The sequence below is a fragment of the Pseudopipra pipra genome, chromosome 1, assembly GCF_036250125.1.
Source record: "Pseudopipra pipra isolate bDixPip1 chromosome 1, bDixPip1.hap1, whole genome shotgun sequence".
NCBI classification, from domain to species: domain Eukaryota; kingdom Metazoa; phylum Chordata; class Aves; order Passeriformes; family Pipridae; genus Pseudopipra; species Pseudopipra pipra.
This window is the reverse complement of record NC_087549.1, coordinates 113,772,847-113,786,618: the sequence shown is the minus strand read 5'-3', so window position 1 is coordinate 113,786,618 and position 13,772 is coordinate 113,772,847. Positions and strand designations below refer to the sequence as shown.

The 13,772-nt window shown below is 39.1% G+C and overlaps 2 protein-coding genes across 3 annotated transcripts in view; one reads left to right on the top strand and one right to left on the bottom strand.

The window, feature by feature from the left end:
* The window catches only part of STT3B (STT3 oligosaccharyltransferase complex catalytic subunit B), a 52,711-nt gene extending 46,361 nt beyond the window's left edge, over positions 1-6,350 (top strand). The window contains exons 13-16 of the mRNA XM_064672393.1: positions 333-506; positions 1,481-1,594; positions 2,614-2,826; positions 4,709-6,350. Of these exons, the coding sequence (XP_064528463.1) occupies positions 333-506; positions 1,481-1,594; positions 2,614-2,826; positions 4,709-4,789 (582 nt within the window). The 3' untranslated portion in view covers positions 4,790-6,350. The remainder of the gene's footprint in view (positions 1-332; positions 507-1,480; positions 1,595-2,613; positions 2,827-4,708) is intronic.
* A 2,058-nt stretch (positions 6,351-8,408) lies between these two features.
* Positions 8,409-13,772, bottom strand: part of OSBPL10 (oxysterol binding protein like 10) — a 113,079-nt gene continuing 107,715 nt past the window's right edge. For both annotated transcript variants that reach the window (XM_064672379.1, XM_064672368.1), the window contains exons 11-12: positions 12,264-12,417; positions 8,409-11,514 (exon numbers count right to left, since the gene is read on the bottom strand). In XM_064672379.1, coding sequence (XP_064528449.1) covers positions 11,470-11,514; positions 12,264-12,417 — 199 coding nt within the window. In that variant the 3' untranslated portion in view covers positions 8,409-11,469. The remainder of the gene's footprint in view (positions 11,515-12,263; positions 12,418-13,772) is intronic.

Here is a 13,772-nt window from a genome sequence, read left to right as displayed (position 1 = left end):
CCTTGTTGCTACATTTTATACTCAAAACACTCATTTCAACAGGCAGCACTCCTCTTTACAGAGTGCTTTTGAGCTTTCTAAAGGTTGTGCTTTTGAGTTTCTAAATATTCACAATGGATTTTATTTATCTAGAATGAAAATGTTGGTTTTGGTTGGCAAGTATGAATTACAGAATCACAGAATGGGTCATCTGGTCCAAACTCCTTGCTCAAGCAGGGTCATCCTAGAGCACATTGCACAGGATTCTTGGGCTTTGGTCTGTCAATATTGATCTGTGTAGGTGTTTGATAGGCAGCTGTGCAGATATTTATGATATTTTTGCTATGATACAGGTGGGAAAGGCAATGTCATCAAATGAGTCAGCAGCATATGAGATCATGAGAAGCCTGGATGTGGATTATGTTTTGATTATTTTTGGTGGTGTGATTGGCTACTCTGGTGATGATATTAATAAGTTCTTGTGGATGGTAAGAATAGCAGAGGGGGAACATCCTAAAGATATTAGGGTAAGTGGAACTGCTACCTTTTTTTTTTTTTTACCTTTTATTTGTTATTATTTTTCTGGTATTGGTCATTACAGGGGAGAGAAATCTCTACTGCTTATTGCAAATTTATTTGAAAAATATACTAGGATTGTTTTCCTAGAACAGTAGCAGTGCAGAGGCCTGTAGCCCGGTTTCTTTAAATATTTATGATTTTGAAAGGTCAGTAACCTCAAAAGCTTTTAAATTTTTTGCATGATGCTGAAAGTACAGGATCTCTTTTGTAGTTCTTGTGTGTCTGTCTCACTGTGCACCATCACATACTTAAAAAAAAGGGTGTTCAGACTGTTTAAATAGTCAGCATTTCAAATTTCTTCAAACTCTGTAATAGTAGGAGACAAGTGAAAGTGTTAATATTGACTCATGTAGAGTTTAAGCTGTTCAAACACCTCCAAGATTGCAGAAGTCTGTAGTAATATTTTCTTAAGCCTAACAAAAACTTTCAGATATTGAGCTCAGGCTTAAGGGAGTAGTCCATGTGCATAGTTTCATCTTGTACTGGAGATGAAAATGGCAGAAATTTTTTGTTTAAACACTGCACACACATGAAGTTTATGGTAACCCTGCAGACCTCCTGTATTATCTATACAGGGCTTTTTACCTTTCTGAAGAATAATTTTGATAGGTGCCCAACTAACTTTTACAGTTTGAGATTGTTTTTCCTGCACCATTTATTGTGAAGTGACAAAACTTGTAGCAGCACAATAGTAGGATTTAAGGAGACTGATCCTTTGGGGTCTGCGTTACAAGCAGGTAGTTTGTAACTATTTTACCTTTAATGAGCACCATCATTTTCATTTTAAGGTTGTCTTAAATCAGCTTTTAAAATGTAAAAGTCAGTTGAGATTCTTAGGGGTTCTTTTGTGGAGAAGGGAATGAGAAGTTACCTTGAGATTTTAGTTTATATTGACTCTTTGTATCCTCTTTTCTTTTTAAAGGAAAGTGATTACTTTACCCCTCAGGGAGAATTCCGAGTAGACAAGGCAGGTTCTCCAACTTTGCTGAACTGCCTCATGTATAAAATGTCCTATTACAGATTTGGAGAGATGCAGGTAAGTGCTACAACTTCTACTGAATCATAATTGAAATGTGAAAAAGCAAATGTTGTTTCTATGTATTTTCTACCTTTTAGATTAAGCATTGCTTGTAGTGACAATCAGCATAAGAGTCAGGTTTAGAAATTTTAAAACACATCCAGGCATGGTCTACTATATATAACCGTTACCAGAAAGCATTTCTGCTGCTCACCTACCTTTGTACTTTGCTGCCAACCTACACCTGTACTTAGTTTTTTTGCTGTCCTTCACATTGCCCCAGATGAATATCTTGATTCCACTGTGCTGTGCACTCACTAAAGCATTAACTGTCACATTGTGGAGAGCTTTAGATTTGTTTCTTGTAATAGCAACACACAAGTGGAACCATTGACTATTTAATCAGAAACTACATGATTTCTATCCAAGTCACATCAGTATATTAAGCGACACTACGCTTTTACAGTAAGGGCAGCAGTTGTCAGTCTGCTTTGGGAGCATCAAACCCATGTATGTAGCTAAACCTGTTTCGGTTTTTAGCTCCCTTTTCTTTCCTCCCTGCCCCCCTCGCAAGGGCTCTTCCTTCTGATGTGTTAGCACAAGAATCCTTTATTCAGCAAATCTTATTTGTAACACGGGTGGCCAAATTTAACTAATAATTGTCAACGATTTCCAAATTGTATGGAAAACCATGAAGGTGCAAATTATTGCACTATAGGAGAGAGCACTCTGTCACTGTAGGCTGCCACACTGCCACTTGAGTTGTTTAATCTCTGAATGCAGACATGGTATTTTTATTGGGATATTAAGTGCTGTCTCCCGTGACATCTGTAGGAGTCAGAATGAACTTTTCCCTCTCGCAGTTGTAAAAAGGATCTGAGAGTTTTTTCTGTGTAGCAGTAACCTGTGCAAGAGAAATGTTGTCCTTTGACTGGGGCCAGCTGAAGGAGTGGCCTTGCAGTACGAAGTTCCACAGCTTGCAGTGACCAGTGTTTTGGGTTTTGTCTTGAACTAATATGCAGCTTTAATTTTTATAGCTGGATTTTCGGACACCCCCAGGATTCGATCGTACACGCAATGCGGAGATAGGCAACAAAGACATTAAATTTAAACATCTGGAGGAAGCCTTTACCTCAGAGCACTGGCTTGTTAGAATATACAAGGTCAAACAATTAGACAACAGAGAGACATTGGATCATAAACCTAGAGTAACCAACATTGTACCGAAACAGAAGTATTTGTCAAAGAAGGTGGGTTCCCAGTGAAGTAACTGAAAGGGGTTTGGAGTTTATTTTTAAAAGTGAATCACATAGCTGGTGAATTATGTATTTCCACTAGCCAGAATGTTATGGATACTGTTCATGTTAGTGTCCAATTTCAGACCTGCCTGCTGGTAATAATTGTTTATTTACTGTCTGCTTAACTTAAAAGCATGTGAAGACACAAGGCTAGATTATTTTTAGGCAGAATGCTAACTGGAAATAGAGTGTGTCACTGGCTGTTACAACTCTTAAGTCTTCATGTAACTGGAAGTATAATCTCTAAAGTACATCAATTCATGTTTCAGTAACTGGCTCACTAAGTAAATAATGTGAAAGTTGCTTTCTGACTTTGTTTGAAAGTAGTGATGCCTAGAAGTTTAAAAATGGCGATTTTGTATGAAATAAATTAAATATGAAACTTTTGTTGATGGAACTTTAGTGTCTGTCTGCTTACTGTTTGAAGTCATCTTCGTGCTTTTAAAAGTGTTTGTTGTGCTACTTCAGCCTGTTAAGAAAGCTCTGATACCAGGGGAGTTGGGGAGACTCTTACAGCCCTCTCCTTCACAACATCTGTTTTCTGTACGTTCAAATAGATGTTGCAAAAGGGATTCCAGAAGTCAGTCTAACAAACTAAATTAGTATAGGCAGTGAACTTACACTGTTTCATGGAAATACAAGTAAAGAATATTCTCTACAAGTAGAGGATGTTAAATGTCAAGATGTTTATTTTTCTGATTTGATGGAAGTACATAAAATCAGGCATTTAGGAGTTGCCACTAAAGCTAGACATGTTGAAAGGAAATTATAAGCTTTATTGTGCCTATCATACACTTAACACTAACTTTTGATCTTAAGTGACAAGCAAGGCTATATTTATCTATGATAGATGCACTGACCCCACTTAAGCCATGGATGGGTCAATTCTCTATCTAAAGATGATAAAAGCTGATGCAATTTCTGATCCATCACCAACTCTTGCAGTACAAATAGGCTCTACTTCCCACTAAGAAATCAGAGCACCAAGGGGAAGAGCATGGAGCAAATGTCTAAACTAGAATTTCTTAAATGCATTCTGAGGGCTCCTTAGTAGCCACAGTTCTTCAGCAGTTGCTTCCTTACTGGAAATTCAGTCCATCTCCTTTTAGTTTGTATCTATCTCACCTTATTGCAATAATGTCATTGTTATTTTTAAAAATTGTATTTCATTGACATAACAGAGCCTGCTGGTAAGCACAGCAAAGTGCAGCAAGTGTGGGAGCTGCCTCCTGGCAGGCACATTCAATGTACCTGTCGCAAACTTAACCATGTATATACAACTTTGAAGTTAATTTTACCTATGAACAACATTAATGATTCCCCCCATTATTACCTAAAACATGATAACTAAGTAACCTACAAACCAACAGTAGAGCATTGAAGACTAAAATGGGATTATTCAGGGTTTTTTTCTTTTTAAAAATGCTGCTTTGAGCAAAGAGTTCTACCTAACTTCTAAGAGAATCAATAGTGCAAAAGTTGCACAACAGTATTTCCAGACAAAACTATCACTCTACACCAGTTGTGCTCTTTGGGCATATTAGAGTTGTATGATGTTGGTTAATTATTAATTCTGCCTCAGCACAAGCTTTGAAAACAATTCTACAGATCTGGTATATGGGGCTTGCAAAAGCACATCTTGTGCAAGAGCAACTGTTGGGCAGGAATTAACAATCCCAACATCAAAATTAATAACTGGATAATGCCTCGTTGAGGACTTCGCATTTAAGCTCTTTAAAATCAGTCTAAAGATCAGGCACTGAAATGCACATCATTAAACCGCGGTCAAGACTAAATCATTAACTAATACATGTTATTCTGTTTTTCTTTTTAGACCTCCAAAAGGAAGCGTGGCTACATTAAGAATAAACTAATTTTAAAGAAAGGCAAGAGACCCAACAGGAAGACAGTTTAAATACACTGTTCTGATTGCTAATACGAAGCAGTTGTCCTTGAGATAACCAGTCTTTGCCTTTAGCTCAAATCATGTTTCACAGCAACATGAGGGTACAGAACCATCATTGGTCCAGATTATTGTACAAAATTTTCAGGCAATGTCTGATTAAAAATATTGGCTTATTGAGAACAGCTGTTTTAGATTTGTAATGTGAAGCAAGACAGAGCTGCTATCCAAGTCTAGCAGCATTTTTTTTATTGGTACATATTATCCTTCAAATCTGTTGAGAATTTGGACTGACTACCAAAGAACCCTGTAATTTGGTCCTTGGCACATGCATACTTGTCAATCTTTTTTGGACAACACTGTTCAGCTGAATAGCAGCAGTATGTAAACTGGAATGGTGACATCTGACAATGAGACTTTTTTCGACAAAAAAAGAGGTGGCAGAGCTCTCTCAAATTCAACTTTCAAAACAAGTTACTCCCATGATTATTTTTGAACGGTTTCTTTCGATGTCCTTTTACTCTTGCTGCAGGCTGGTTTTGAGCTGGAGTGTAAGAAGCAAAGCTGCATTTTCACAAGAGGAGACAGGACAGATTAATTGGACAAGCTGCTTTTGTTCAACACGGGATTGCAGTATTGCTGCCTTACACTGTCATTTCACAAAGGTAGACAAGGCAAATCTTGCACACCATAGATACAAGGGCTAAATTTGTAACCTCCTGAAAGATCCAAAAGGACAGTAATGAATGCTATAGTAACACACAACTGAGCACCGTGTAGCAGCTGGTGTTTCAGAACAGAAATTAAACTATTTTAGGTGAATGTTTACATTGGTAAAAGAAGTATAGCCTGTTTATTGGGGAAAAGAAGGTTGACAGGTATACAAAACCCCTTTTCTGTGGCTATCAGAGGTAGAAGATTTGCAAACCTCTTCCCCCCCCCTCACTGCCTTTCTTGTGAGGGTAGAAGTTTTTCTGGAAATGTGTTTCTCTGCATTTTTATTTAGAGTGCTTACATCAACTGAAGAAATTCCTGCTATAGTGCTATTTGCTTTGTCTGTCTTTTATACTGTTTTTTTTTTAAGTGGTGAAAACTGTCAGATTAAATGCACTAAAATATAAATGGAGACTGAACATGTTCACTTTCCAGCTCTAGGAGAACTTTATACAGACTTGAAAATTTTAATTAAAATGAAAAGGTTTTGCAGTTTGTTTTCCTGCCACAGGTTGTAACTTTTTATAGAAACAAAACTTGCATCAATAACTTGATGTAAAATGCAGAATAGTATGTACCTTTCATGAAGAAAATGTAAATTTAAAGTGTTCTGTGAGAATGTTACTGCTGACTTATTTCTCAAGGTGTAGAATATTTTTTTGATTTATGAACTCATTTTTGACTCTGATGGTTTATACAGACCAATACCACAGCTGCAACATTTTCACAAAGTTAATTAAATCTGGATTTCTGGCCCCCTGTCGTTTGGAGATTTCATTTTATTTTGTTGCTTTAAAGCTCAATGCAAACCAGTTGTTGACTGTAGGGGAAAATAAAGTTAATTCAAGTTTTGTGTTAAGGCTGTTGTGTCAGTTTTGTTGTGATTAACTTCGTAACATGTTGCTTATAGTCCTAGTCATAAATTAAGTCATTGGAACTCCATAATGCAAATCTCCTGACCTCATGAAGTTGCTGTAATGAAGCCACAGCAGCTCCTTGATATCCCTCCAGGTTAAGCTTACTAAGACAAATGTAGGGCCTCTGCTGTGATCAATTTAAGGTGGCTGTTGTATTTTCAGGGAACAGCAGCCATCTTTCCCAACCATACATGTTGCAGCAAATCCTTCCAGCATCTGGAGAAGCTCCAGCTGTTACAGCTACTTACCCACCAGCAGAAGCGGTGATTGTGTGATGCATGATCTCTAGTATCTTGCTGCTTCCAAGCAAATCTGGACCCTGCCCTGTCACCACTGGTTAAGACATAAGGGATCTAACATTTGGAAAACACCTGAAAGGCAGCAGAACAGATCCTGCCAGTCAGGCTCTGGCTTGGCAGTAACTCAGCCTCATTTTAGAAAAGAAAATACAAGACTGTCTTCCCATCTTTAGGGATCTTTACAGTTCATCAGATTGTTTTCCACCTTAGCCAACAGCGTTCTCTTGAACAGCACAAATAAGTGAATCCAAGTTATGTGAAATAAAAATAAGCCAACTGCAGGAATCTCAGCCAGCCTGGGCCTAAAATTGCCTACCACTTACCTGAGCTTTCGTAAATCTAAATTGACTTCAAGGCTTCTGCCGCTGTTCAGCAGTTAAAATGAAATTATAGGTTGGACTCATTGAGGCAGCCACTCAGAAAAAGCAATATCACAAAGAAGAATGGGCAGGCATTGTCTCACCTTCCTTGGTTCCTCAGGAATTTGCACACCATGTAGGTTTACACCTGCATCTGAGAACTACAGCAGTTAACTCCTACCTCTTCTGTGGGAGAACTGGACAGCACTTTTACCAGCAAAGACTACCACCATCTTGCATCATCACCATCCACTCCTCCATAGTTTATTTCCTTAGCTACAGACATCCTTTTGTTGTTCTGCTAGGTCAAATTTTGAAGCACAATTGCCATAAAACAGTATGTTTAATCTCAATTAAAAAAAAACCTCTTAAGCCAGGTTTGAGTTGCTAAGGAACTAAAACTGCAAGTGTCTAGAAGCCAGTGTTGCATAAGTTCTGTATCTCTTAATCATTACCGTTGAGAGCAGTGAGGCAGACAGCGATGTTGGTAATCCCAGAAGAAATATTTTGACTTGTAGAAGTAATTTTGTAACAGAGGGGGAGAAAAGTCATTAATTAAACATCTTGACATATTTACTCTTGAAAACACAGTTGAATGCTTTGACTGAGCCTTCTGTACATATCAGTCCCACTGAAAACAAATCATATTTGGCTGTGACTTAACCCAAGTGTACAAATTGCTCCAAGATGTGGCCTTGAAGCAATGCCACGGGAAGGCAGGGAACACGACTGGGTAGTGTTTCCTGCCCTATTGACAGCCAGTGTTGGTTTCCATTTTGCATAAAAACAAAGTGTTCCAGCACAAGAGTTTCCAACACTGGATGAATGTTTAAAGGAAACCAGAAGGGCGTTATCTAACACTTGAAAAATGCTGACCAGGACCCACGTGAAGCCTCTAAGCACATTTCTCCTCCCTTTGCAAGTGTCCAATGCTGCAATAATGTAGAGTTGTGGTTCAAGAGGTATCTAGTCAAGAATCTCTGTTAGTGACAAAGATTAAATGAAACAGGATTTTCAGAAACAAGGGGACACCTTAACATTTTTACTTTTTACTTGTCAAAATAAGGCAGATGTTCGCCAGCCTTTCCTAAAGCTGTGATGCTGCCCAGCCCCATTTTCCCTGGGTAGAACTGTCCAGTTTAAACAAAAACTTACCTACAGAGCATCTGGCAGAATGAACAGGGCAGAAAACCCCCAGAACAAACCAGGATTCAGCTGGCAAATCGCTTCTCTCAGAACCCTGCACCCAGCTCACAGGTGCCTGAACACCACTCCAGGACAGCTCAGTAACTGGTACTGGTTAACTGATGCTTCCATGGAAAGAGAAAGGGCATCCCACTACTAAATGAAACAAATCTTTTATTCATGAGCATTCTCATTTTAAATTCACAAATTATGAAAGGAAGGCAAATCAGAAGAGACTGCCAGAGCATCTTTTAAATGATAAAGGTATAAATTTTCCTTCTGAACATTTCTAATTTAAGAAAGAAAAAGGTTGCATAGGCTTTCTACAGGTGTGCACACAAAAAAAATTGAAGTACATGGAGGTTTTTACGTTACAATTCAGTGTACATTGGCTACTTGAAAAGGAAAGTATTTACTTGCAATTCCAAGACAGCTATTGGAATGACCTACAGAATAAGGCTTATGAATATTTACTTTTCAGTCCTGTAAAATATACCAAACACGTAACTATCAAAAAAATAAAATGACACTTTTGAATTCTATTCTGGAATCTCTCGCTGATGGCATATTTTCAGAAAGGACTGCTTTTATGTTTGTGTCTCACAAGTTACTTTGGGAAAGAAACAGTGGTAATGGCATCAGGGGACTCTTCACAGCATCAGAACAAAACAAAACATTGATCAGAGCACAAGTGGAATGTTCTTGGCATGCAGAAACAACCAACCATGCAGACAGAAAAAAATCTTCAATAAATTACAAGCAGAAAATTATTCAGATTTCTCCTTAAAAGAAAGGCTACAGCATCTCTGTAGCCTCGACAGTCACACCATCAAAGCTGAAAGAGGTTACTCCTTCAGTGGCACAGGCCCGCATGCCTGACACACAGAGGTTTGCAATGGCTATTTTAGTGAGGATGTGTCTTGTTCTTTGGTGTGTGAAAGAGTTGTGGGAGGATGTTCCATGTGTTTAATTCTGCTTTTTCCATTGTTCTTTGTGATGATATTACAAACTGTAGGAATACTTCTAGGTACTTATCAGACTAACCTCTAGAAAATGAGTGGATCCATTATAAAGTGAATTCCTGCAGGTGATAAAGTACACATTTTCCTGATGATACTTGGTTCAGTAAATACTACAACAGCATCATTTTGGTTTTGTTACAGAAAACTATTACATCAATTATTCCTAAAAAATAATTTTTTTCCTTTAAAAAAAAGTGTCAGTTACAAAACCAAGTTCATACAGTCCACTTCTTTTAAAAAACAGGATTTAAATAATTTAGAACATGAATCCTTCTAATGTGCAAAAAAAAAGGACAGACAAGCAGACAAAATAGGATTTAGGAGGAAAAAGGAGCCACACCTTCATTAAACAGGGATCTGAAGCTCAAATGTAAAGATCTATTACATATTATGTCCAAAGGAACAATTAATGGCATGTTTCCTTGTGCACACACCTCTGCTCAGCCTTTTGAGTTGCTCAAGAGATTTTGACATCTACCAAAAAACCAAAATGCAGGATGCACAAGGACAGATGTGAGCAGTGCTTTGACCCTAAGTATCTTTGTACAACATCTATAAAGCGTAAGTTAGTGTATTAAGAAAGCAGACAAAAGGCACAAAATCAATCAGTACTACAGACAGGTAGGCATCCATGCTACTGTGTGTTAGAAATACAGTGGTTTCTTTAGGGGCACTTTGGAAAGAAGCACTGAGCAGAAGTCAGCACATTTTACATGTGCCTTTTCCTGCCACCTCTCTCAAAAACATTTTCACTTTCAGCAAATATGAACTAAAAATCAAAAAAGCCTTAACAAACTTTTAGAATCCACTTTCTCAGTGTCACAGTGGTTACCTTACAAAGCAAGATCAAGCTACAGGATTTTTTTACTTTGTTAATCTACAAAACAAATTGTATCCCATTTGTTTAATAAAGTTATTGTCTCAGTGTAACAATGTACTAAGTTGTTACTTTTACATCAGAAAATCATTTCTCTGAGAAGGCTAGTTATATCATCTCTACTCATCCAAATGTTTCATCCAGCCTTGGGTCAAAAGCCAAAGAAACTGAAATATAGGGCTACTTGGAGCCCTAAGATGGTTTAAGGGCTCTGAGCAGACCAGCTCTGTTCTTCCAGAGCAGTGAACAGAACCCACCTTGGGGCTGGTGGGGAAAGCTCACCCATTCACAGCGACACACCAGGACAGGGCTCCTGCCTGCACAGCCCAAACACATCAGCAGTGGTTTCACTGGAAAGGCAAAGGCTGTGACCAGGGTGTCCCCAGCAGAGCCCAGTGGTGTGCCAAGCCTCTCTTAACAGGGGGTGGAGAGCTGAGGCAAGAGTGAGCTGGAACACTGCAGCTACATCTGCCAGAAGGGATTTAGCGGAACATGTAAGCCAGAAGTGCTGGCATGACAGTGGCCAGAAAACATTACACAGCAAGATCAAAGTTACCAGAGCAGCTGGTCACGGGTGACCAGAGATCAATTAAACAGCTGAAATATGAACAGGCAATAGAGCGAGAACACAACAGGTTAGTGTGAACAACGTTCTTGAGAAGGTATTGCTACTTCTTACAGGATGGCAGAAAATTCACACTGGTAAGTGACAGGAAACATGCCCTTAAATCGGCATCCCGGAGAGCGAACGCACTGTCATGTCAGTGTAGCATTCTTATGTCAAAGTGAGTTACTCGGTGACTTTAGACAGAACAACTGCCATTAAGAGACACATCACATTTTAAGTGCAAAACATTTTTGGCAAAAGTGAAAAATAGAAAAACCTTAACCAGTACTAAAAAAGTATTTTCTTAAATACTAGCATAGGGCCTGATCCTGCAAGCACACAACTCCGGGAACCCCAGCTGAGTCCAGCCGGAGTTCTGTGCCCTAACAATTAGAGGAAAAGGTCTTTGAATTGCTGTTAGTGTTTATACTTGTTTACATGTAGTGTAAATAATACACACACAAACACATACACACTGTGTGTACATATGTGTGTATTGGTGGATGTGTGCATGTGTGCCTGTGTATCCATACACACAAAATGGCTCCTGAATAGACTCGAGCTCGTGGTTATTTTGAGATGCATCATTCACAGTACATAGCTTCCCGTGGGGATCTTCTGGTAACAGGACCTATCCACTGACATCCTGAAGCTACATACTGTATCATTTTAATGCCTTTCAGGTAAAGTTATGAGCAACTGCTCTCTGCCATCAATGGGTCTTCCAGAGAGGATTCAAGTACAGCCAGCCATCGCCCTGCAAGAAAATTAAGGACAGTTTACAAACAAGATTTATAAATACTGTATCTATGTACGTCCACATAAAAGCTAAAATAAGACTAAACAAGAAGCCACCTCGGTCATCTGAAAATTCTGTGTTTAATGAATTGACAAGCAATCTGGGTGGGAGGGAAAAAAACTACCAGGGAGAAAGAGAAGCAGTGGGAAGGTGTAAAAGATGAACTGCTGGTTTAAATAGCTGCACATACTGGCTAAGGTAACAACAATTCCCCCAGTCAGTGTTATTTCCCTTCTGCCTTTCCCAAAAAAAGGGCAAAGATGAACTTAGTAAAATCTGTTTCCTTTCACATAGATGAAACCCAAGACTGTGTTTAGGATGCCCATGCTGAGTTACACTGGATAAATATCCCTAGATTGTGCTTTAGTGTGCTGAGATCAGGATTAGTAGGGGATGTGAGTATGCAGCATTTGTAAAGTACGGGCTGGATTTTACAGAAAAACACATTGCTTAACATTAGATACCAAAAATCCACATCAAAATAAATGTAACTGAAGAAAAGTGAACAAGTCTACAATATAGACATGGAAAAATCCATTGCTCTCCTTCAAGAGCCAGACTCTGTCAAAAAGACAATTTAAAGCACTGACTGGTACACAACAACACTAGCCCACGGTAAAAGCCACAGACATTCGTTCACTTGTAAGAGCATCCTCCCCTGTGCAGAAACACATTAAAGGGTCCCTAAAGCAAGAGACTCAAAGTACCTCTTTGACAAAATACTTGGGTTTCCAGGGCGTTGTGAGAGCTGCACGCTGCCGCTCCTCTGCCCGCTGTCTCTCTTCCAGGCAGTGCTTGTGTTCCGTGGCTGCATCAATGTTCCCCTCCTTCAGAGAGTTGGTGACGTTCTGCCACAGGCGCCTGGTGATGGAGGAGCACAAGCCACAGAGTGAGAACACTTCTGCCACAGCCCAGTGCCTCTGGACACCAGTCTGGTGAGCTGCTGTCGTGCTCTCCATGCTGTTCTTTCAGGTCACACAGCTTGGGAACCTGGGACATTCATCACATTTGTGGACCAGATTTTCAGATTTGCTCAGCTCCTGGTATTTTGCCATGCAACTTAATTTTCTCACCACCTTATCTTCATGTTCCTGACTCTTGACCACCTGAGCTTTTTTTCTCAAAGAAGGTGGATTTATTTTATCATTTCCGGTTCACATTCTTTACTGATGATCCACCCCCAAATGACAGGCATTTATCCTGTGTTTATTTGTGGTTAAATTTTTCAATTTAAGGGAGTGTCAGCCAAAAGCCAAGAGTGCATTCAGTTGGGACACTGACTGTTCCCACCAGGTCACTAACAGAGGAACTGATGCACTGATTCCAGGAAGCCCTTCTAGGTCTTGCTCTACATTCCCAGTTACAATAATTATCAGTATACAGCCAAACGTGTTTCTCACATGACTGACCACATTTGAATGCAATGCCTTTTATCAGCTTAGCAGAAACTTTGCCCAGAATAACACTGAAAAGAATCACAGAATCATAGAATGGCCTGGATTGGAAGGGACCTTAAAGATCATGTGGTTCCAACCCCTCTGCCTTGGGCAAGGACTCGTTTCACTAAACCAGGTTGCTCAGAGTCCATCCAACCCAGCCTTGAACACTTACAGGGATGGGGCATCCACAACTTTTCTGGGCAACCTGTTCCAGTGCCTCACCACCCTTACACTAAAGAATTTTTTCCTAATATCTAATCTAAACCTGCTCGCTTTCTGAAACTGACCACAGCTTTCACAAATTTTCAGGAGTGTTTAAATGAGTTTCTGTTTACAGTCTGATAAACTGCAAATCCTACAGAAACACTGGATGGTTGCAATTTGCTTACTAGTATCTAAAAAATACAATAAATACACTGAAAAGCTACTGGGTTCCTTACCTACTACAATCTCTGTGCTCCAAACTACAGTGGGAAAACGAGTTTGTGGATAAGCAAGCAGTCTTAAAAGTAGAAAAACGATCTGACCCTGCACAATGACTCAAGGAACCTTTGTACAATAAAGAGAAAATATTTACAGATAATAAGTGTAACTCATGTTTTTAAATCCTCCAATAAAATGTTCCTAAATTCAATAAAACTACTGATTTTTCTGAAGATAAACATTAACAGTATTGACTGAATAACAGAATATGTTTTTTCCTAATGTACCTAGTCAGAGTTAGGCACATGATGTGGGTGCCAAGAGCTTTAAAACCATGAGTTTGCGTATTTATAG